The sequence below is a fragment of the Polyodon spathula genome, chromosome 27, assembly GCF_017654505.1.
Source record: "Polyodon spathula isolate WHYD16114869_AA chromosome 27, ASM1765450v1, whole genome shotgun sequence".
NCBI lineage: Eukaryota > Metazoa > Chordata > Actinopteri > Acipenseriformes > Polyodontidae > Polyodon > Polyodon spathula.
In genome coordinates, this window is record NC_054560.1 from 7606890 (window position 1) to 7631993 (window position 25104).

The window sequence follows — 25104 nt, forward strand, 5'->3', positions numbered from 1 at the left end:
TGAATTGATATAACCTGGCAAGGTAATGCAAATGACAGTATCCTGGATAACAGCTGAGTCAATTTTACCTTGATCAATCCAATGTGATCAATATCGTAACGCCGACGCGTTGTGTATGCGGGATCGAAGGCAGCTTTACTACCGCAAGTCTGGATTTATCCGTGCTTCAAATAAAGTTAGTAGTTACTCGAGTTTCGTACTTAGCAGCAGGTAAGCTTCCAATTTGCTTTCAATTTACTTACAATTAAACGGGAAGCTACTGATGTCATGGTGTAGCGAAACAAGTACGCTTTAGGACAGAGCGTATGGGAAAAATAATTCCTGATGTTTTGAAGTTATTGTTCAGGGAAGATTTGGAGACAGTGATGGGCTAGCTTGTAATGCTACATTGGGTTTGGAGTTACATTGTTTTATTTCTTGCAATGCTGGCTAGCAGACAGTAAAACGGTAACGCTTCTTATAACCCTATCACATGCTATGTTTTATCCAAGATTATTCATTCTGGGTGTTGTTTCCAGCAGCTACTAATCCGCGTTTGACAACATGTGTGCTGCTGAATATTAATGTTTTGTACTTTGTACCGACGGTACGTTAAATCTGTGTAGTTTATTGCAACTTCCGTCATTAATGAAATGTGTTTTGGAGCTGTTCCGCAGGGGCACACGTGTTACATTCATACGCTACAGTTACCCTGTCAGCAAAAATATCATTCGGGCTACACGCTACAGTCGTGTAATGCAACTATTATACAACCCGCATGTATAAGTGTGATTTTTTTTTTGTTTGTTTGTTTTTTCTATTATTTATTACATTTTATTTACTAACGTAATCCCACAATTAAATAACACATTTATTATTTTTTTGGAAATGTAAAAACCGATTAAAACACCACCTCTTATTAAACTCCTACTAAAACCAGGAATGGATCAAACTGCTATGCAAACTGGGTCTTATTTTCCAACCCTGCCTTATCTAGAGAAGTCCTGAAACCCAGGACTGGGAGCGGGGCTAGCGCGGGTTTTAAATTGGATTGTGTCTGATTCTTGGGCTCCACTTTCTCAAACATCCTTTCTCTCTCACACCTGCCCCATGAAAATAACTCATTACATTACCCCCCATTTATCATTTGGGATTTGAAAAACTCAACAAGTTTCCAATAACCTACTGAGCAATACATTTGTTCTCATTAAAAATAAAAAAACAGCATGTATTATTAATGGTAACATTATCATTCCAGTCCATTGTTAAGCGCCTTATATCTGTCCCTATATTATTGCATGCAATCACCGTAAAATTGTAGCACCCAGACTGGAGAATAACTTTGTTAAATTTACACTGTAGTCTGTATCGTCCCATTCGCAAAACTATTGCACAATGTTGTTTACAGTGTTGCTACAAACAGAGCAGTAGATCTTGATAATGCAGCTGTATTTTTTAAGCGAAACTGTCACACACCCAGTGAAATACCTGCAGCTCTCAAGACTGCGTTAGGGAATGTTTACTATGAATGATCCCTCCCTCTCTCCTCCTTTCCTTCTTTCCTTCACTCGCTCGCTGCTTCTTGCTCTACTGGTTCTGCAGCCAGGATGAGTTTCTGCTTGCCTGCTCTGGTCCCAGGTTCAGTTTCATCTCACTGCTCTCCGGATGTTTTTGGTGCAGATGAATTGTCTTGTGATTTCCCCCAGTGCTCCTTGTTGCTATAGTGCTTCCCTCTCTGCAGTCTACAAGACAGAAAAATAATGCCCTTGTGCCTTGCTTCTGCACTGCCTGTGCAACGCTAGGCAAACTGTTAGCTGGTTAACACGTTACCAAATCCTGCTTTGCAAAGCGTTCAGTAAGCTCTCTGTTTAGACTTCCCTCCCCTCCCTCTGTAAGCAGGTCCTGCCAGGGCATGGTGAATGAGTTTCATAGTTTGGGATTTATGTGGGCAGATTGCAGCATTCCTCAATTTAGTTTAACACTGCAAGGGATGGAAATAAGACTCTTATTGCATAGCAGTTTTTTTTACCCCCCATTCCAGGTTTTAATACAAGCTTGATTGGCCGCAGCGTATTGGGATCAAGCTCAGGAATGTATTATTAAACTCCTAGTAAAACCAGGACTGGATCAAACTGCTACGTAATGGGAGTTCCATTCCTGAAAAGTTATGCAAGTTGAAAAAGTCAAAGATTTTAACACTATATAACAAAAATGTGTTCTCTTTCCGTATTGGAGTGATGCTGAGAGCTGTGGGTGTTCTTGTAAGTAAACCAAGCCAGCTTGCAAGTGTTTGATTGATTTTGTATATTAACTGATTGCCTGCTTCTAACCCCATAATGACCTGCCTTTATCCAGGAGAGCAAATAACCAAACGTGAAACCCTACTGTTTCCAAGTAAGCGCGTTGTAATTAGTGATGGGGAAAAGTGAAGCCTTGTGAATAACTGAGACCTTTGAACCACTAATTCACCAAAAGCTTCTCTGATCCAAATAACATGAGCGCTTCATGCTCTTAGTGCCACCTAGTGGTAGATATGCACAGCCCACTGCCTTTAAAGTCAAGGCATTGTTAAAATGCAACACAAAAATCAGTAATAAAGTGGCATTATGTGCATGACACTGTTAGTTTACAGATAGAGCAATGACCTTGAATCTATTTGATACACATTATTAAGCTGCTGTTAATTCTGTTATAATTCTGTTCAGGCAGGTGAGTGTTCAGGCAATTCAAATGGTTCGGTGTTTGACTGGGGCTTTGGGTGATTCCAGTGGGAAATACATAAACTCTGCTTTTATCAATTATTACACTGAAATACTATTACACTGACATACACCTACAAACTGAAAATCTATATAGTGATTTTTGGTGAAGCAAAACGCTGGACCGTTTTAATTGACTGAAGCATTTCCTGAGACGCACTGTCTTCTGAAATGTTGGTTCGCTAAATGGTAAGGCCTACTGGACCCTTTTGTAGTGCTTTGTAATAAATTGGTAGTTATTAAATGAATGTGTGACACCCCCAACACCCACACCCTTGCTGAATTTGAACCAGAATGTGGCCCAATAAGATTTGTGCCAGCGTGCAACGCGTGACCTCTCGACAGTTAAAGCAGTCGAAGGTTCCCAATGCAAACAGTTCATGTAAGCTTGTACAGTCTTCGAAAGTGAACAATGTCGCGTTAGGTTATTGTATTAGAACAATATTTGTCCGTACCAGCAGGGAATTGAACCCTATTTGCTCTATTAACAGCATTGCTATCTCTAAAGAAGATTACAGTTTACTCTGCCACTAACTGTGCAGATGGGCAATGCTTCCTAGTAGGAGTACACGTCAGTTAATGTTAATTGCAAGGGGACAGTTTCAGACTGGCTATATCATTTTGTGTATACAAATATTGCACAAAACGGTTCTTTTCAGCTTGCCTGAAGCCGCACACTGTGAGCACTGTGCTAGAAATTGGAGTGTGTTGGTCAACGAGGGAGTCAAAGGATTGCTCAAAGGAACACTCTCAGGTCACGTGTAAAGGTTCATCTGGACCAAGTGGATCTTCGCTTCATGACCCTGTTTGAACCAGCTGAAGTTTCGTTCCCATTTAAAAATATTAGAAGGATTATTTAGACACACACAATTGCTTTGATAATGTTAATCCCACTTGTCCCGACTAGACAGTATATCTGACTAAGCCTTTGTTTGTTGCTACTTTCCACTGATTGAGATCTAGCTGCCAGTGTTATTCCTGGACTCTAACAATTTAGAGATGAAAAATAAAATATATGCTTCATGGCTGCCTCCTTACCCAAGTTTGCTGTAAATAAAACACAGTAACACCTTTTTTTCTTCTTTTTTTTTTTTTGCATGCTTGCTGCATTAGCTACAGCGTGCAATTTGTTCACAAAGATTTTTTTATCCTATTGGTAAGCCCGTCCTTTTTAAGGAGCTTAAGGTGGCCCAGCCTGTTGAGTGTGTTCCGTGGCTGGGCGGTAGAACCAGGCGAGTCAGGTCTGTCTTAAAAGTTGTCAACTCATGGCCTTTGAATGCCTGTGGCGAATAACAACAGCTGTGGGCTGGGCTCAGGTATCTCCAGTATGCACCTGTGTTGATCAAGGTGCTTTTGAGCTCAGAAACGCAGACCGAGGCTTTTCCTGGGAGCAAAGACTTTCATCCAAAGTGGTTCCTGATGCTCTCATGGAAGTGGAGGCTCCGTTTCTGTTTTGTTAGCTGAGAGAGCTTGGGGTTGTGTTTTTTTTTTTTTAAATCTTTTTTAAGCTACAAGATGAATAAAGACAGCCGTTGAATTCTGTAACTGGGGTACTTTTAAAGAATATAAACAAAGGAAACTGAAAATGGCAGTGAGATTCAAAGACGAGGCAAGTACTGTGATCATTTTGTTCTGCTGCTTGATATATTGCTGTTCCAGTTGTCAGGTGTTGTGGCCTAGCGACGCTGATAAACGTCATGTGTCAGCTACCGATTCCCTTTGTACAGGTGTTGTGTTTACATAGCTTTTGTTCTTGACTACAATTCTGCATTCAGCTTGAGTTGAGTGGCGATTGTTGAGTGGAAGTGTGCTTTGTTGTACTATGTATTCAGGGCTAAGGTAATGGTGGTGCAGGGTCAGTCATTGAAAGGGAATTTCCTGTGGCCCTAAGACCCTACATACCTGAGTGTAGTCTGCCGTGCAGCTGGGTGGGTAAGGAAACCCCTTTGGGGCTTACTGGATTCTTTTTTTTCAGCTTTTAGCCAGTCTTGTAGTAGGGTGGAGGTAGGAAGTGAAGCACAAGGGAGCAAAGAGCCATAGGAAAGACTTCCCACTTGTTTAAGAAAACATCTGCTTTTGGGATATTAAAGCGATTAGGTTTCAAGTGTAACGTTTTCTGAACAAACGCCTTTGTATTGAAGGTTGCGTTCATTCTGGATTCTTCTTTCTGAAATATTAATAAACCGACTCTCCCTCCTGTGCATATTTGGCTGGTTCTGCGGTGTGATTGTGGAGACTGTTTTTCACAGGTCTCTCTGAAGCAAGGAGCTGCAGGTAACCCTTGTAGTGAGTCTACCTCGTTTTGCATTCCAGAAACTTGCAGATTGTTGTAGAAACAAGTTTGAATTTTAATACAAGTTTTCTTCTGTAGTAAAGTTTCCACCTGATCTGAAACAAGCTGGCTTCTGTGACTAGGTTAGAACCTTATTTATATCACTCGTAAAGCAGGGTGTGTCAGCTGTGGATTTGTGCTTGTTTATTATGTAAAGAAATAGAATACATGCCCCCTTTAGTCTCAAATTTTTTATTTGAATTTTGTAGACAGTTTGTGGGAACTCTCTAGAGTTTGAGAAGTTGCCCTGCCAAAAAAGAACCCAAAAGCATATGCATTATACACTGAACAAAAATATAAACGCAACATGTAAAATGTTGGTCCCATGTTTCATGTTGGTACCTGAAATGAAAGATCCCAAAAATGTTTCATACGCACAAAAAGGTTCTTTCTCTCAAATTTTGTGCACAAATTTGTTTACATCCCTGTTAGTGAGCATTTCTCCTTTGCCAAGATAATCCATCCACTTGACAGGTGGGCATATCAAGAAGCTGATTAAACAGCAGGATCATTAAACAGGTGCACCTTGTGCTGGGGACAATAAAAGGCCACTCTAAAATGTGCAGTTTTGTCACACAACACAATGCCACAGATGACTCAAGTTTTGAGGGAGCGTGCAACTGGCATGCTGATTGCAGGAATGTCCACCAGAGCTGTTGCCAGAGAATTGAATGTTCATTTCTCTACCATAAGCCGCCTCCAACGTCTTTTTAGAGAATTTGGCAGTACGTCCAACCGGCCTCACAACCGCAGACCACGTGTGACCACGCCAGCCCAGGACCTCCACATCCGGCTTCTTCACCTGCGGGATCCTCTGAGACCAGCCACCCGGACAGCTGATGAAACTGTGGGTTTGCACAACCAAAGAATTTCTGCACAAACTGTCAGAAACCGTCTCGGGGAAGCTCCTCTGCGTGCTCGTCGTCCTCACCAGGATGCTCACCTTCGATGGCCACTGGCACACTGGAGAAGTGTGCTCTTCACGGATGAATCCCGGTTTCAACTGTCCCAGACAGATGGCAGACAGCGTGTATGGCGTCGTGCGGGCGAGCGGTTTGCTGATGTCAACGTTGTGAACAGAGTGCCCCATGGTGGCGGTGGGGTTATGGTATGGGCAGGCATAAGCTACGGACAACCAACACAATTGCATTTTATCAATGGCAATTTGAATGCACAGAGATTCCGTGACGAGATCCTGAGGCCCATTGTCGTGCCGTTCATCCGCTGCCATCACCTCATGTTTCAGCATGATAATGCACGGCCCCATGTCGCAAGGATCTGTACACAATTCCTGGAAGCTGAAAATGTCCCAGTTCTTCCATGGCCTGCATACTCACCAGACATGTCACCCATTGAGCATGTTTGGGATGCTGTGGATCGACGTGTACGAAGCGTGTTCCAGTTCCCGCCAATATCCAGCAACTTTGCACAGCCATTGAAGAGGAGTGGGACAACATTCCACAGGCCACAATCAACAGCCTGATCAACTCTATGCGATGGAGATGTGTCGTGCTGCATGAGGCAAATGGTGGTCACACCAGATACTGACTGGTTTTCTGATCCACGCCCCCTACCTTTTTTTTTTTTTTTTTTTTTTTTTTTAAGGTGTCATGTGAAATTCATACATTAGGGCCTAATGAATTTATTTCAATTGACTGATTTCCTTATATGAACTGTAACTCAGTAAAATCTTTGAACAGATACCGAGAGAGGAAACTTAACATAATACCTTTATTTTTATATCGCGCCTCTCATAGTGGACCACCATCACAAAGCGCTTTACAGAGGTAGAGCTGTGACCTGTGCTTTATATGCAGAGTCACTTGCAATAGGACAGTTGTTCCTGCAGTGCAGGCTGAGAGCAATATTTCATAATGAAGTAAGCCAGCCACTGAAATGAGGGTTAACTTTTGAGTTTATATTGCCAGATCTGTGTATATAAAGCTCAATTTGTTTATAAAGAAAACTAAGGTATCCCATCATTAAGGTCATGCTGACTTTGTTGAATATAGATACTAGAGACAGGAATGTGATATAGAGCCTTCACCAAGTCCTCTTAAACAATGTTTCACAATCCATGTGTGCAGTCCAAAAAACAAGCATGAAGCCACTTTCAGGATGTGTTTTGAAACCTGGTTCCAGGAGACCTAGTCTGAGGCAGCATTGCTGTGTCAAACCCCAAGTCTCCCCTGGTGTGCTGTGCAGTGGCCTGAAACCAAGTCTCCTGAAACTCTGTTCCAAAGGTGGCTTTGTGGTCCCTGGGCTTTGGAAGCAGCCAGTGCATCCCAATTCGTTTTGTGCAGATCAGACTTGGTATAAGCTAATAGAGTTGTATTTAACATCCTTGTGCAAGTCCTGAACAGAATCCAATTTTTTTTTCAGTTCACAGAGATGGAAGACTTGAAAATATGGGAACAATATACTATAACGCTGAACAAGGTAGGTTTCAGACAGGATTATAGATGGCTTGTCTATCTCATAATAACAACAACAGCTCAACTAATTGTAATGAATCAGCTGATCAGCTAATAGTCAGCATCAGACCCATTTTGTTACACAGCGCTCTGTTTATTGAATGGTAAGTCAATAGTCTGTGAATCATGCCGTTTGCAGTTCAAGTCCAGCCCTTGCTTTCCCATTCAATTCAGTGAGCTGAGATACCAATTCTTTACATAAGCTTGCACAGTTTAAGTATTGGGCATATTTTAAATCTTAACAATGGACTGTAATAATAATGTTACCATTAATAATACTAAAAGCTGTTTATTTTTTTTATAATGAGAACAAATGTAGTGCTCAGTAGGTGATGAGAAACTTGTTGAGTTTTTCAAATCCCAGCATTGAATTTCAAATGATAAATGGGGGGTAATGTAATGAGTTCTTTTCATGGGGCAGGTGTGAGAGAGAAAGGATGTTTGAGAAAGTGGAGACCAAGCGTCAGACACAATCCAATTTAAAACCCGCGCTAGCCCCGCTCCCAGTCCTGGGTTTCAGGACTTCTCTAGGCTGGAAATCAGACCCGAATTGCATAGCAGTTTGATCCATTTCTGGTTTTACTTGGAGTTTAATAAGACTCGCCTGAACTTACCCAGGAAGGTTCAGCACTGGATTGAAGAACACTGGGCAGGGGAGCTGGGGACTGACCGGCTTGTTTCATTCCTAGGATTCCAAGGTGGGATTCGGGATTGCTGTCTCTGGGGGCTGGGACAAGCCCAACCCTTCATCTGGAGATCCGGCAGTCATCATTTCTGACGTGGTGAGAGGAGGGCCGGCCGCAGGGAGGTTACAGTGAGTATGGGAATGGCCGAGCCCTGGGGGGAGACCAGGAATTCCTCAGATAGGGGCCTCCTGAGGGGGGCTAGATGGTTTTGGGGTTGGGGATGGGGGTACACATGATTACACTATGTTAAAATGTACTTACTGGGCTGTTGACACAGTCTGCTTATTTTTCTGTTGTGTGTGTGTGTGTGTGTGTGTGTGTGTGTGTGTGTATGTGTGTATATATATATATATATATATATATATATATATATATATATATACACACACACAGTGGCTCTCAAAAGTATTCACCCCCTTGGACTTTTCCACATTTTATTGTGTTACAACATGGAATCAAAATGGATATAATTAGGAGTTTTTGCCACTGATCAACACAAAAAAAGTCCATAATGTCAAAGTGAAAAATAAAATCTACAAATTGTTCTAAATTAATTACAAATACAAAACAGAAAATAATTGATTGCATAAGTATTCACCCCCTTGAGTCAATATTTGGTAGAGGCACCTTTGGCAGCAATTACAGCCATGAGTCTATTTGGATAAGTCTCTGCTCATCTGGACACTGCAAATTTTGCCCGTTCTTCTTTGCAAAATTGCTCAAGCTCTGTCAAGTTGGATGGGGACCTTTAGTGAACAGCAGTTTTCAACTCTTTCCACATATTCTCAATTGGATTGAGGTCCGGGCTTTGACTGGGCCACTCCAGGACATTGACCTTGTTTTTAAGCCATTCCAGTCTGGCTTAGTCTGTATGTTTGGGGTCATTGTCCTGCTGGAAGATGAATCTTCTCCCAAGTCCCAGGTCTCTTGCAGACTTCACCAGGTTTTACTCCAGGATTTCTCTGTACTTTGCTGCATCCATGTTGCCCTCTATCTTCACAAGCTTTCCAGGCCCTGACGCAGAGAAGCATCCCCATAGTATGATCCTGTAATAACCACCACCATGCTTCACAGTAGGGATGGTGTTCTCAGGATGATGTGCGGTGTTAGGCTTGCACCAAACGTAGCGCTTAGTGTTGAGGCCAAAAAGGGCTATTGTTGCCGTATGCACAGTGTCTCCCAGCTCAGCCGTGGAAGACTATAACTCCTTTAGAGTTGCCATAGGTCTCTTGGTGGCCTCCTTGACTAGTGCTCTTCTCGTCCGAATACTCCATTTTTGAGGACGGCCTGTTCTAGACAGATTCACAGTTGTGCCATATTCTCTCCATTTCTTAATAGTGGACTTTACTGTGCTCTGGGAGACATTCAATGCCTTGGAAATGTTCTTCTATCCTACCCCTGACTGGTACTTTTGAAGAACCTTATTCCAGATTTGCTTTGAATGTTTCTTCGTCTTCATGATGCAGTTTTTGTTTAGTCCAAGGGGGGTGAATACTGTTGAGAGCCACAATGTGTGCGTGTGTGCGTGTGTGTGTGTGTGTGTGTGTGTGTGCGTGTGTGTGTGTGTGTGTGTGTGTGTGTGTGTGTGTGTGTGTGTGTGTGTGTGTGTGTGTGTGTGTGTGTGTGTGTGTGTGTGTATATGTATATAATATATATATATATATATATATATATATATATATATATATATATATATATATATATATATATATATATATATATATGAGAGAGAGAGAGAGGGGGGGGGGGCAAGAAAGACAACATTTGTAATAGACATCATTTAACTAGTTTTTTTTTTTCTGGTCTGTAGTTGCTTTACAGAGCATAACTTTGTTTACAGGCGCCTGACAATATTCTCTTTGTTTGAGTTTGTGCATTACATGGCGAGCTTAGCGCTGTGCTTTCCCACTATCCTTGGATTTATAACACGCCGTGCGTAATGCATGTGTTAGACCGTTTGAGGAACTGAGCGGCTGTTTAAACGGTTTCTTGTTAAAATGCATCACCAGTGCCAACCTGTGTGTAAACCTAGTTTTGTGCACCTCCTTGCAAAAATAAAGAAGTTGGCATCGTTTTTATTTGTAGGGACATGTCCTTTGTACCCGAGAGGGTTAAGTCTTTGTATTTTATTTCCGGCCATCAGGACCCTGGATCACATCGTCATGGTGAACGGTGTCTCCATGGAGAAAGCGACCTCCACCTATGCCATCCAGCACCTGAAGAACTGCGGGAGAACAGCCAACATTGTGAGTGCCTGTGGCCGGGTGAAAGCCCTGCCAAAGTGTATGCGTTGGTCTGGGGAATACTGGGTTGGCAGGGAGGGTGGGGGTACAATTTCACCCTGTCAAAACACGTGGGAATGTGGCTGGAGCCGTGAATTGAATAAATGATTAATTAAGGCTCCAGCTACAGGTGTATAAATGAGGTGATCACAGGTGTTAGTGAGAGGATGGCTAGAGTTAATGTTGGTGAAAGTCTGTGTTCCATGCTGTGCTGTGTTACGTCCTTTTGTTTTGGCCCGTGTGCCATTTAGTTTTCTTAACCTGCAGCGTTTTAAACCTGCAGCTTCCTTGTCTCGGAGTCTCTTTCCTGTTAGATCTGGAATGAGGAAATCAGAAACCATGCACTCTTATAGTGCTCCGTGAGTTTAGCCAGCTAGACAGGGTAAAGATAAACGTTAACCAAAAGTCTTGCCCTCTGTCTCCTGTTAGACGGTGAAGAGGCCTCGGATCATCCAGGTCCCTGTCTCAGCCCCCCGTGTCGTCTCCGAGAATTCCTCCCGGTCTGAAGACCTGTCCTTGCGGCGCGATGGCCCCTCCAATTTTGACAAGGGCTACCCGTCCCCACGGAGGGGGTCCCTGGGGGACAGGGCACCCCGCCCACCCTCTTATCTCGACTCGGGCAGCAAGAGGAGTTACGACCAATCTCCTAGCAACTCCACCCCCAGCCCCACTCCCGACCACGATGGGAACGTCCTGCCGATGATGTCAGAATACAAGAGGCTCCCCAAACACGAGGACCCCTACAAGCCCATCAAGGCTATCCTGGTGAAAAACAACCCCAAAGAAGGTATGACTGATGTTGATATTACTTTTAATATTGAATTCAGTCTGATACCCTCAGTCAGGCAGACTGCAGTTCGCTACAGAGCTGCAGGTGGACAGTGGAGTGCAGCTGCAGCAGTCTGTTCCTGATTTTGAGAGAGAGGTTAACTACACAAAGGCAAGTTGCTTGTGCAATCTGCTGTCTAGCATGTTTCATTTCAGCATGCTCTTCATTTCGATTGCCTGTTTTTTTCCCCCTGCAATGCATTCAGCCCCTGCTGTTCTTTCTGCACATTTGTTTTTCAGAATTCGGTCTGAAGCTGGGCAGTCAGATCTTCGTGAAGTACATGACTCCCACGGGACTGGCCTCCGAGGAGGGGTCTCTGCAGGAGGGAGACGTCATCCTGAAGGTGGGGCTGCGACTGGAGGCGAACGGTCACAACAGATGGCTTCAATTGAAGTCTCTGTTTGTCAATTAAATTGTTCAACTGCCTTCATATGAAACCAATCTCAACAATTATGTCAATTGGGATTTTTTGACCCCGATCCTGTTTTGAAACCATCCGGATATAAACCCCAGTTTTAATCGATTACTTGACTCCTTAAAGCAGGGCTTCTCAAACTCGGTCCTGGGGACCCCCTGTTTGAGTTTGAGAAGCCCTGCCTTAAAGTGACCGTAGCTAACGGAATAGTTTTGGAAATCGTACCTATTGAGGGATGGGAGTAAGACTCCTTTTGCATAGCAGTTTTCCCCGTTCCAGGTTTTAAAACAAGCCCGATTTGGCCACAGTGTAGGGGTAACAAGCTCAGGCGTGTCTTATTAAACTCCTAGTAAAACCAGGAATGGATCAAACTGCTATGCAATGGGAGGCTTTCCATTATCTGTTTTGTATATAGGATGCAAATGTGTGTGGTTGTTTTTTTTTTTTTTTTGTTGTTTTTTTTTTTTTGTGCATCTCCTTGTACTACACAAAGTTAAGGAAGCCATGCTTTCAGACAGCATTGGACTTGTCCTGATGCGCGATTGTTTTGTCCCGTTTCAGATCAATGGGATAGTGACAGAGAACTTGTCCCTGGAAGACACCAAGCGCCTGGTGGCGAGGTCAGCAAGTAAGCTGAACGTGACAGTCCTCCGTGACGACCGGCAGTTCCTGGTCTGTATTCCGGAGCTGCAGGACAGCGATGTGGCGAGCAATGCCTCCTCTGGACTCGAGGGTAGGAGCCTCTTTTAGTGCTGCACTGCCTTTAACTAGGACTGTGCTGTCTTTTCAAAAGTGTTTGTCAACAGGTAGTAAATAAATCTGTTCATTGTGTTGATTAGAAAACAGGAAATATGTCCTTCCCTCACCTTTACAATCGAGCCCACTCGAGGGCAGTTAATTTCTGCATGTTTAAAAAGCTGATTTGGATGTGAATTCTCCTCTTATCCGGAGCGCTGACATTTTCACTGTGTACCGAGGTCGTAAATCGACAAGGAAATATTATTTAAAGTTGATTGCCATTGATTGATACTCAATTGCAAAGGTGAGGTAAGGACATCATTTCTCGCAGTAAAGAATGGATTTATTCAATAGCTGCCTCCCTTTTATTTAATTCTTCTCAAAGGCAGTTGATGGGGCTAACTGTAGAAACACTAAATAAAACTTAACATCTTGCATACCGGCAGTTGTCTTTTGACAATGAAAAATAATTTTACAATTAAGTTTCATGCAGTATTTCTGAATTGCGACTCCTGCTGGTGAGATGAGATTAAAAGCTCTGTAAGTTCAAATGCAGACGAGCCCGGCTCTCTTTCGTAGTTAGTACTTTGCAAGCACTGGTGTTCATGTGTAAATAAAGGACCACAGCAACTACTGAGCGGACAGCTTGTAAAATTAAAACTTTTTAATGTATTTATTTAGTGTTCATTTCTGGTAGACACCAGGCTGCAGACTATTTGATTTACTTCAGTTATTTTGATGTCAATGGCCTCAGACCTGCTGTAACAGGTAAACCTGTATTATTTTCTTTTAGATATTTCAGATCTCGAGTCCGAGTTAACCCTGCCTCCACCTCAGAAGAAAGACAGCCAGGCCAGCAGGGGGCAGCACAGCGAGAGGTAGGGAACTGAATATTTACCTACAGCGTATTTATGCACTCGGCAATATTATTACTGGTCCTTCTGTTTTCTGGGAAAGATCTTTTAGTTCTGTGCTTGAAATTATGGCTTCTTGGTACCTAAACACTTCCTGTATTCCAATTCGGGTGGCCAGACATGCGCTCAGTCAAGCAGCACGTTCCATTTACAGCACGTTCCATTTGTGTCTTCATTTAACACAGCCACATATATATAAATATATATATATATATATATATATATATATATATATATATATATATATATATATATATATATATATATATATATATATATATATATATATAATATGTGTAATCTCTGTCTCATGTTTAATACTGATCACATTTTTCTATGCTGGCTTTTTATAAAAGTTCTCATGTTTTGGTCAGTTGACATTAGAAAGAAAACCATGAATTATGGCTTGTAATCAGTACACTCTGTGTTTCTTTTAAGTGATTATGTTCAGTTATTTTTAACTGCTTCAGAGTTGCTATACCGGTTTTTCAATCTGGTAACCCTATTCCAACTCGAACAACAATAAAAGAGGGTATTAAAATCCGAGGTTAGAAAATGGATTTTGAAGTATTGGTTAGCGCTCCTTTTTTTTAACCTCCAACCAAAGCACTTGATCCACCCCAGTATTAGTTCTTCATGTTTTATTTTTCCGCACTCTGCTCCCGTTTCCTCTATCAGAATCCGGGCTGAAGCGATGCAGCCGGACCTCCGGGCAGCACGGTACCCAGACAAGACTGACCACCCAAGATGGATCTCCACTGCGGGGCGACATCCGAATGGAGGTGGGTCTGGAGCAAAGCTTAAACCCCAGGAGGAATGAAATGGCATTTTTTAAAAAAACACCAAAAGCATGAAGTTTTGATATTTGTGAAACCCTTTGCCCAGTTGTCTTGAACAGTTTTTTTTTATCTAATTAATTCCTTTTTCTTAAATGTTGTAACTTTTTTTTTAATTGACAATTCAGACCCCGATTCGGATCGCACACCCTCCCCCTCCCCACCCCGAAAAAAAGCGATCCAGAACAGGGGGCAGCACAGAGACAGGTAGGACCTTATAATTCAAGGAAAAGGGATAGCATTTTTGTTTATTGACCTAATGGGCTGACATTTATTTACAGTAGCTCCGACATCTGCTTGTGCCTTATTGTTGATGCCAGCAGCTGCACGCTGACCTCATCTTCTTACGGTTCACCATTTGAAAACTGCTCAATTGTCAAATTAATAAAAGGTATCAGATTTAGGATCCGGTGCGATCTGGCACAAGTGACCCCCTGAGCTGAAGTATGAATCGAGCTGCTGTGTGTAACAGGAGACTGAGCATGAGTTCACACCCACACTCCCAGCATGTTTCCTGATATGCACAATGAACCTGATTTCTCCCTCAGAACCCGGGCTGAATCCGTACAGTCAGCGCGCGACTCCGACAGTGCCAGCGTGCCAAGAGTGCTGCCAGCTGTGATGAGGCGCCCTGCTGAAGGTGACTCTGTGATTGCCTGGGAGTAGTAACCATCAACCACAAGGCCACGCTATTAAACACTTGGTTTAGATTTTATTTTATTGCTTGGTAATGCAATGCTTTTCTAACTGGCTAACACACTTTTTTTTAAATGCACAATCATCACATAAGGTGGCCTGAAACAGTGGGTCTCCCTGCTTAAACTCCAGAGTCATTCAGGGATGGAAATAAGACTCTAGTTGCATAGCAGTTTGATCCGTTCCTGGTTTTACTACGAGGTTAATAAGTCACACCTGAGCTTGTTTCCTATACACTGGTTAATCAAGCCCGTGGTAAAACTCCTAGACTCTTGCCTCCTTTAATTCAAGTATAGAACAGTTTCCAAATACTATAAATCAACAAATATTCTTTCGAATAACCCGTTGTAGCTGTGTGGAGTTTATTTTTATTTTGATTGAATTCTTATTTATTCCTTTTTATATGTAGACAATTCAGATTCTGATCGCACACCGTCGCCACCACAGAAAGACAGCAGGGGGCAGCACCGAGACAGGTAGGACTGCATTGGGAGTGGCTGCGCCATGAACACAATGGAGAAGAGCTACAGAACACAGTGTAGGACACGGAGGGGCAAAGCTGTCCCTTACACTCCTGGTCTTTGTTCCAGACCTGTATAAATTGTTTAACTGAACCAATCACACCTCTGCCCAGACCCTGAAGTAGTTCCCTGTATCGTTTTACCCGTGACATAGTCCTCCAGGACTGTGATTGGACACACCCTGTCATCTCAGCTAGCTCTGTGATTGGCTCGATTTCATAGATCAGATCCCGCCAGGAAAATGAGAAGTCGCCAGATGTTTTCTTTTTACTCTGTTCATTGCAGCAGTGAATGAGATTAGTGGCAACCTTCATATATCTCCTTGTCATGAATAGGGAGGGACATGGAAGATGCAAATGCATGACGAACTTGTATGAGGTTACAAATCTTTCTCATATAAAGCAGTGGGGGAAGGGGGGGGGGGCTACACATTTTCAATTAAATATGTTTGAGTCCAAAACTACTTTCTCTTCAGCCGTTTTAAAAAAAATTATAATAATAATTGCATGAAGAGGTTGGTTTTTTTTTTATATATAAATTATTTCTCCTTCAGAAAACTGCCTACCTCCAAGCAGCTGGATGTCCGTGAAGCCAGGGATGCTGACAGGACAAGCTTCCCCAAATGGAGGCGTCCTACCGAAGGTGAGCCTGGAGCAGCTGGGCCCCTACCAGACCTCTGGAGAACCAGTCAAGTGGAGCGATCTGCTTTATCAGAGCATTGTGTGAATGCACTGTGAAGCTTGGATACCTTTCTGTGATCATCTTTCTTTCTTTCTTTCTTTCTTTCTTTCTTTCTTTCTTTCTTTCTTTCTTTCTTTCTTTCTTTAAATCTAGATTTTTCGGACCCTGGCTCAGAAGCCTCCCTGTCCGAACACACGACTTCCCTACCCAGGGAAATACACAGCCAGGACAGCAGGGGGCAGTACAGAGAGAGGTACAACTAATTTAGTTTCTCCAAAATGAAATAGTTAGGTTGAGCGTTGTATTGTTCAGGAATGGCAATAAGACTCCCATTGCACAGCAGTTTGATCCATTCTTGGTTTTACTACGAGCTTAATAAGACATCAGCTTGCTACCAGTGCTATTGCTAATCCAGCTCATGGTACACATAAACTGCATTGCTCTGTGCAACGCTCTTCTTGTTTCTCCCTCAGGACCCAGCCTCAATCTACGCACGACTCAGACAGGGATAGCCTTCCAAGGGAACGCACCCCTTCCCCGCCCCGTAGGGACGACAGCCTGGACAGCGGGGAGAAATTCAACGGGAGGTAGGAAGGAGGTGCTGAACAGTGTGACAGAGGAGCTGTTGGCTGGAATATGTTCCTCATTTAAATAGTCTCAAAAGTACACCTCCCCTCTCCTCTCTGGTTTCCAGGCTGCCTCCCGCTCCCAATGGGAGGATGCTGGCAGGAGTGGAGGTGAAGGAAGCCCCTGCAGTGTGTGGTGCGTATACAGGACCTCCTTGTAAAGGAGACCTTCAGTATCTCTGCTGAATGGGCTTGGTCACCCTTTGACTTCGTCGATGGAATTAAGCAGAGCCTGGCTCATGGTGACCTAGTGGTAGAGCTGAGGGTCTGGGAGAAATGTGGATATACCTTATAATTCTTGGTTTTTGGCTGGTGGTTGCCAGTCAGAGCATTCTCTGTAGGGTGTGGTGTAGGGATTTATCGCCATCTTGTGGAATTTTATGGAATTTTCTGCCTCTTGTTCAGCTGAGAAGGAAGAGGAGCCGATCTACTGCCTGCCCCCAGAAACCCCTCCAAGACAGAGGGCGGAGTTTAGAGAAGAGCCAAACCTGGGGTAGGATTGACAACTGTCCTGGATTACTTGCTTTTATTAAAGTGCTACAGAACTCCTTGCAGTGTTTACAAGAAGCACTGTTCCTTTGCTCAAACCCTGCTTTCTATTTTGCCGTGAAAACCTTTTTGATGCAATTTTAAATTATTAAATGTATTTGCACATTGTGGGTACGTTCATTTATTTGGCAGAGTCCTTTATCCAGGGAGTTCCGTTACACTTTAAGGACCAGACTCTCTCTCTGTCTGTAGGTACAGCTCTGATCTGAAGCGCATTGGCTTCGTGAAGGAGGACACCGTGGGGCTGCAGCTGGCCGGAGGGAATGACGTGGGCATCTTTGTGGGAGGGGTGAAGCCGGGCAGCCTGGCCAGCTATCAGGGCATCGAGGAGGGAGACCAGATCCTCAAGGTCAGTAGCTACCTGGATACTTCGTTCCTAGATTTTGCCTGGTTGTAGGTTTTTTCTTCTAAATGCATAACTCTCTCTCTCTCGGCAGGTGAACGGTGTTGATTTTGGCTCCTTCACCCGTGAAGAGGCAGCCCTGTACCTCCTTCATATCCCTAAAGGAGAGCAGGTCATCATCCATGCCCAGAGCAAACCGGACAGTGAGTAGAACCCAGGTCCTGGCCTGGAACGTTCAAGCCGTCTCCTTCCTTTTCACAGTTCATTGTAAAGAAAAAATCCCAGCCTATGTCAGGGCTGGAGATATGACTGTCATTGCACAGCAGTTTGATCCATTCCTGGTTTTGCTATGAGTTTAATAAGACATACCTGAGCTTGTTACCTATATGCTGTGGATAATCAAGCTTGTATTTTAAAAACTGGAATGGGTGAAACTGCTAAGCAGCAGGAGTCTTATTTGCATCCCTTGTCATTTTAAACACTCCTATATTGACAAAGCATAATGTTTGATATTTGTGAAGCTCCACGTTTCGAACAGTTTCCAAATACTGTTTCTGTTCATGTTAATGAACAATTAACCAGACCCCCCCTGCCCCCCTCTCTCAGTTTACCGGAAGATGCTGCAGTCCAACGTGGGCGACTCCTTCTACATCCGGACGCACTTCGACCATGATGGGGAAGGTCCGGGCACCCTGAGCTTCACCAGGGGGGATGTCTTCAGAGTGTTGGACACCATGCACCGCGGCAAGCTGGGCTCCTGGCGGGCAGTGCGCATGAGCAACATCCTGCAAGAGGCAGACAGGGGCACCATCCCCAACAAGAGCAGGTGAGTGTAAGATCCCACTCTCCCTCGCCTCGCCCTGCCCTGCCCTGCCCTGCCCTGCCCATCTGTCCACCTGGGGAATGACGGGCCACTACTGCCTTGTGTGTTTGTGGAGATTCTGGTGCTCTGCTGTCCTGTACAAGGTAGAGCAGATAGCAAGTGTGTAAGAAGCTGTGTTTTTGAAGTAAAGGTGCCGCCTTGAATCGTGCGATCATTACTGGTCTCTCTCTAAAGGGATGTAACTCCCATTACACAGCAGTTTGATCCATTCCTGTCTCCTGCTACTACTTGCAGCTGTAGGATGTTATAAAGATCTTCATAGCTAAGGAAGCTATACCGGAAGAGGGATGGAAATAAGGCTCCGGTTACATAGCAGTTTGATCCAGTCCTGGTTTTACTAAGACACACCTGAGCTTGTTACCTATACACTGTGGCTAATCAAGCTCGTAGTAAAACCTGGAATGGGTGAACCTGCTACGCAACAGGAGTCTTCTTTCCTTCCCTATTGATTGTCTGCTTGAAGTGTGCAGGGACCCTGTGGAAATGGTTTTCCTTAAGAATCAAAAGTATGGAGGGGGACAGCACTGTTTCCTCTCCAATTCTACAAAGCAGGGACTGTCCCCTGTTTAACTGGGAATATGCAGAGAAGGTTCATGCCCCCGGAAAGACGCAGCAACACAGACGTGTGCGACTGATTTGTCCTGCTGTGTGTCTCTCTGTCCCGTCCTCACAGAGCCGAGCAACTCGCCAGCATGGAGCAGACTCAGAAAAGCAGTGGCAGCAGCAACACCCCTTCCTCCAGGCTCCGCGCTGAGTTCTGGAAGCTCAGGGGCCTCAGAGGGGCCAAAAAGAACAACCGCAAGAGCCGGGGAGACCTGTCGCAGCTCACCATCCAGGGCAAATTCCCCCCTTACGAGAAGGTGTTCCTGCAGGAAGGTAAAGATCGTGAAAAACTAGAATAACAGAGGCACAGCAGAACTGAAGCTGCTTCCCGCCCTGTGGTTGTAGCATGCAGTTGGTCCTGCCTTTGATAAACTGCAAGAAAATTAGAATGGACTTTTAATTGGACCACATTACAGGGGACTTTAGTTTTATAATGGCACCACTGAATTACTTGTGATTTAACCATACCCAAATACTGGGGCACTGCATTGTCTGCCCACTGAATTCCTCATCAAGGAAGGTATTTAATTTGTTGTGGTATATACAGGGTTAGAAACGGCACCCAGTCTGGGTTTCAGAACCACCCTTGTTTTAGGTATATTATTAAAATGATTTGGTGCAAGCAATCAGGCCCTGGAGAACTCAGAACCAGGCTTGGGGTCAAGTGCTGTTTTTCAGTTTCAAATCCTTTTTTAAAATAATTTCCCATTCCCTTTCAATCAATCCCAACACACCTTTTAATCAACGTATTCTGTTAAAATAGAAGTTGCTGTTAGTCAGTTAAATTGGCTTCAGATGAAAGCAGTTGAACAATCACAGAGGATTTGTATAGTCAATATTAAGTCTACAAAATCGACGGTAAATATATATTTTAGTTGTTCATTTTATTTATATATTTTTATTTTTTAGCAAAATTCAAGCGCCCCATTGTCATCTTGGGTCCTCTGAGTGACTTTGCAATACAGAAGCTGTCCACAGAAATGCCTGCAGAGTTCCAGACCGCGTGTAAGTACTGCCCATCCATTAACAGGCTCTTTCTCAGTTGGGTTTTCTTCCTGCCTGTAACATCACTGCGTCTCTGTCCTAACAGCAATGGTACCCCGCAATTCAGAAGAGGGGTCCTCATCGGTGATCAAACTGGAGGCTGTGAGGCAGATCTCTGAGCAGGTCAGGAGAAAGACGAGGGAGTTCCACAGAGGAGGGGCAGTGTCCTAGTAATGGTGTATTTAGGAGTCTGAATTTGGATGCTTTTTTGGGGGAGTGTTTGTGTCCAGAAGTTTTGCATCCCGAGAATTTTAGGATTGAGACGAAATAAATAAACTATATGAATATAATTTTAGATATTTTATTTAACATCATGTAATTAAAAGAAACTACAAAATTATATTGCCTACCGGAAGCAATAATAGCAGTACAGTATTAGATTTAAAAAAATAAAAAATCTTTAACTTCAAAACCGATCAAGATGGTAAAACTTGAAGAAACCAAGTCATGTAGGCTGTTTCTGAGCTGATCAGTCTCTCACTCTGTCACACCCCCCCCCCCCCCCCCCCCCCCCCCCCCCCCCCCCCCCCCCCGCCACCCTGCTCAGGACAGACACCCCTTGCTGGACATCACGCCCTCTGCTGTCGAGCGGTTGAACTACATCCAGTACCACCCCATGGTGCTGTTCCTGGACCCGGAGAGCAGGCAGGACGTGAAGGCCATGAGGCAGCGTCTCTGTCCTGAGTCCAATAAGAGCTCCCGCCGCCTCTACACTCAGGCTGTCAAGATGAGAAAGTACTGCCCCCACCTCTTCTCTGGTAAATGAGCCTTCTGCTTTTAATCAAGCCGATTTGATCAGGGGTGAACTTGCATAGCAGTTTGATCCATTCCTGGTTTTACTAGACGTTTAGTAAGACACACACGAGCTTGTTATCAACACACTGTGGCTCGCCAAGCTCGTAGAAAAACCTGGAATGCGTGCAACTGCTATGCAATAGGAGTCTTATTTCCTTCCCTGCTGATTATCTGATCTCTCAAGAGCACCTTCCGTTCTCCTGACATTCCGCAGATCAGATGAAACATTCATAGCAGAGCTGTGGGGATGGCGAACGGCTGGGGAACAAAGTAACACAGAAGAGGGGCAACTTTAGTTCTTGGTTGACTTGTTGAGCTTAATATGAGCCTATTGTAGGCTGTCCAGTTGAGATTAGTTAATGGATTACCCCGCTCTGTACTGCAGAATAGAGATGATTTTGGGCTCCATGCACAGAACTGGAAGGTCCTTTTTTTAAGGCGTTTTTCTTTGTTTGACTTTGTATGAACCAATTTCTTTGAGTAAGCCAGTCTGTGTCTGCTCCACCCCAGCGAGGATCCAGCTCCTGCCCAATTCCAATGTCTGGTTTGAGATCCTGAAGGACCGCATCAAGGAGCTGCAGGCCCGACCCGTCTGGTACTCCGAGGACAAGGTGAGCAGAGAGGGGAGGGGAGCTGTCCGTCTGCTTTGCCCCATGTGCTGGCCTGCAGGGGACCGCTGGCTAAATATTGCAATGGAGCAACTTGCTAAAATAAGTTCTCGAACTTGCTGTCCATGCAGATCAGTCTACAGAAGCAAAGTGATTTATTTATGAAGTTTTTTTGTGAGCAGGTTGGGGTCGAATTCCTGTTTTTTTTTTTTTTTTTTTTTTAAATCAATTCCAATTTCTTCGAAGGAATTGGAATTAGAATTCATAGTTTACAGACACAACTGCTGTGATTTGTTCAACTGCTTTCATTTGAAGCCAATTGAAGTAATTTGTTGCCACTGTGAGATGCTCATTTTAACAGAATACTGCTAATTGCAATTGGAGTTGACCCCAACCCGGACTCTAGGGCATGTTTTCACAGCATGCTTCCTACACACCTATACTGCAGCCTCCTGCCAGACTGTTTCATCGCCTCTGTTTGCAGGCTGTGAGCGGAGAGGAGGAGGAGGATCTCGATGCTCTGAGTCGCTCGCGCTCCACCGACTACCTGAGCTGTGACAGCCGAGCCACCAGCGATTACGAGGACACGGACGGAGAGGCGTGCACCGACAACGAGCTGGACGAGGCTTTCGAGGGGCCAGCCCTGGGGCGCTCCTCCGAGCCGGCTCTCCCTGTGCACTTGGAGCCGGCGCTGGCCCGGTCCTCGGAGCCTGCCTGGGAGGAGGAGGAGGAAGACATCTCCAACAAAGCCTACACCCACAACTACAGTGCCGAGCCTCAGGTCTGGGTCAGTGCACCAGGGGCAGGTGCACGGACCCCCAAGCTGGAAAGCGCCCCACCTGCTCTCCGAGAGTTCCCCGATCTCAGAGAGGTTCCCAACCAACCAAAACAGGTAACGTTTCATCTCTTTCTGCCTGAATCACGACATGCATGGTCAGGGATGGAAATAAGACTCCCATTGCATAGCAGTTTGATCCAGTCCTAGTTTTACTCTTAATCTCACAATTTATTTATCCTTTGATATAGTCCCACTCGTCCCGATGATGCTGCGTACAGTTTATTTGTATTTTCCATTGATTAAGAGATCTTGCTGCCACTGTTTTTTCCTGGAAATACTGTTGCATAAGGGTTGGAGTTCATGCTTGTTCACATTTTAATCTACTCCTTTCCCAGGTCTAAAAAGAAATGAGGTCAATGTTAAAATTCCACAGGGGGAATAATAATGATCCTGTCACCTTTCTTACAGCCCAGCTTCTCACAACCTCAGGGACAGCAGCAGAGACTTTTCACGGGGTACGTTTTATTTATTTATTTATTTATTTATTTAATTATTATCGGCCATTAGGTGACACTGCCTGCTATGCATTGTTTAAGATTTTTTTTCTTCCTGTCAAACCATGTTTTTTGTGCACATTCCTACCTGCAGTGGGACCTGTGTGTTTTCTATTACCCCCGCTCTCTTCTGCAGGCCTATAGACCACCAGGCGGTGCTGTGGAGGCGGCCTCAGATTAGAGGCAGCATGAGCTCCGAGGAGGAGGGTAAAGACTTTGACTGGGGGCCAGCCACAGACCTCTAGGACCTTTCTATATAACTCCTACTGCTCCCACAGAGAGAGAGAGAGAGAGAGAGAGGTCAACATCAGCACAATCTCTTTCCATTGGGATGCTGTTGGATAAGCGTTTTACAAAACTGTATTTCTCCTTCCAACCCACACTCCCTGCTCAAAGAGTGGATCGTTCTCTTTTGCCTGCCAGCACTACATTTTAAGTGATGAAAATTCTTCACCCCACCACCACCACCAGATTGTAGGACTTCAACCATAATGAGGTTTGCTGAACTGGGTTTATATATATAAAAAAAAGGAAAAACTGGACTGGACTGGAATGGGTCACTAAGACCTGAAGAGGCAAACCCTTGCAATCCAATAACTACAAAACAAAATCCTGCCACCCGATTGTAAAATGCACAGATGAGGTATTATTAGTAGCAGTGTAATCATATTATCAGCTTGGCAGATTTCTAAATTCGATTTAGTCGTGGCAAGGCATTTGGGGAGGACAGTTCAAGATTCATCGTGCCTCCTGTACACTTGCCTCTACGGCCTTCAGGGACTTGCTGAAACTTTTTGAAAGGAGGATTTAAAAAGCTGCCCTTTTAAAAACAGCTTTTTCACAGGAGCCCACTCTTGTTTGTTTACACAGCTGCTCTGTTCTAGGGCAGCAGGCTTTTCAACTGGCATTGCAGTGCATTCTGGTACGTTTCACCTGTCCCGGGGACCTTTCCCAGCAGGACTACACTAACCAGAATGCATTGGGGTGTGAGTTACCCTTCAACTGCACCTCCCAGCGAACATGGACATGATAAACAAGCCACATAACGCAAGGCTTTTTCTCTAAGGGGAACTAATACTTTGTCTTGCATTTTAAAAAAAAAAAAAAAAAAAAAACTTTTTCAAACATACACTGGTGCATGGATTTCTAATAAATACTCCAGATTAATTTTTAACTCTTGTTTTGGATTGTGGTTCATTTTGAATGGAAACACACCCCTGTCGCATGTACAGTTAACTGTATGTTCCCTCCAACGGTACCGATTTTGTCCGGTACAATACCGGCTGACGGATCCTCGCAGCTTGATCGCTTGAACGGAATTCTGAAATCCGCTCTGTCCGAACCGACTGACACTAGTAAAAAAAAACGATAAAGTAACATAATTCCTGACTCTAGCTGTGCATTTTCTATAGTTTAAAAGCCAGAATTATCTTAAATTTCTGAACCTCCTTCTAATAACAACATCAGCAATATAGTGTACCTATTTTCTTCTGTCAAATGTTGGAAAGTATTCTTGTCTGTAGCTCATCCGTAGAGCCAGACGCTTGTTCTAAGGTGTTGCTACGTTGTTTTAAATGTATAAGCAGATCCAGTACTGCATGGAGTCCATATATAGATTTATAGTTACCAATGTTACCGTCACGCTCAACATAATGTGTATCTCTGCAGTAATAACTAGGTTATTAATGTGTGTTTTAATAATGTACTGTACATGGCACTTTAAGTTCATTTAAAACCTAGAACGTTTGACAATAAAAACTAGGATGAACTGAAAAGATACGTTTAGTTACAATAAAATTACAAGGTAAAAACGGAAAAGATGTGCTGTGAGACCTGTTTTCAGTTGTAAAACAAAACCTCAATTATAGCCTTCCCTTTTCCTGTACTAAAAACTCGTTTCTTGAAAAAGAAAAAAAAAACCTTCACCTCCAATCGGCGTCCTTGAATACAGTCACATGCATTTTTTTTTTTTTTTTTTTTTTCTATTTGCAAGTAAGTGAGCGGAAGAATGCGTCGCTTCGACCAGCAAGGTGGCACGGTGCAATAGCAGGCGGGATAGCCAGTGCTAGCGCTCTTAACACCGAACAGCTTGTGTGACACGAACACACTGTGATCTTGCTGGCCGGTTCGCTTCCCAACAATTTAAATCTACCTTCTCGGTCGCCACTGGGGGGGGGGG

At 43.9% G+C, this 25104-nt stretch overlaps 1 protein-coding gene across 3 annotated transcripts; it reads left to right on the forward strand.

Moving 5' to 3' along the window:
- On the forward strand, nucleotides 1-25023 carry LOC121301464 (tight junction protein ZO-3-like). 3 transcript variants are annotated; one of them, XM_041230892.1, is made up of 28 exons: nucleotides 1-210; nucleotides 7453-7509; nucleotides 8234-8358; nucleotides 10374-10476; nucleotides 10942-11299; nucleotides 11581-11684; nucleotides 12318-12489; nucleotides 13288-13372; nucleotides 14087-14190; nucleotides 14373-14451; nucleotides 14793-14884; nucleotides 15350-15416; nucleotides 16015-16103; nucleotides 16296-16395; nucleotides 16616-16729; nucleotides 16837-16904; nucleotides 17174-17261; nucleotides 17510-17666; nucleotides 17755-17863; nucleotides 18267-18486; nucleotides 19217-19419; nucleotides 20056-20151; nucleotides 20237-20313; nucleotides 20738-20948; nucleotides 21496-21596; nucleotides 22078-22485; nucleotides 22840-22886; nucleotides 23020-24896. In XM_041230892.1, exons 2-28 carry the CDS (start codon nucleotides 7462-7464, stop codon nucleotides 23168-23170), a joined length of 3576 nt encoding a protein of 1191 aa, XP_041086826.1. In that variant the 5' UTR covers nucleotides 1-210; nucleotides 7453-7461; the 3' UTR covers nucleotides 23171-24896. The 3 variants fall into 3 exon arrangements, with proteins under 3 accessions (XP_041086826.1, XP_041086825.1, XP_041086827.1); XM_041230891.1 differs by lacking the exon at nucleotides 1-210 and adding an exon at nucleotides 4060-4347 and having other exon boundaries at nucleotides 23020-25023; XM_041230893.1 differs by lacking the exon at nucleotides 1-210 and adding an exon at nucleotides 4061-4347 and having other exon boundaries at nucleotides 23062-24896.
- Nucleotides 25024-25104: the final 81 nt, after the last annotated feature.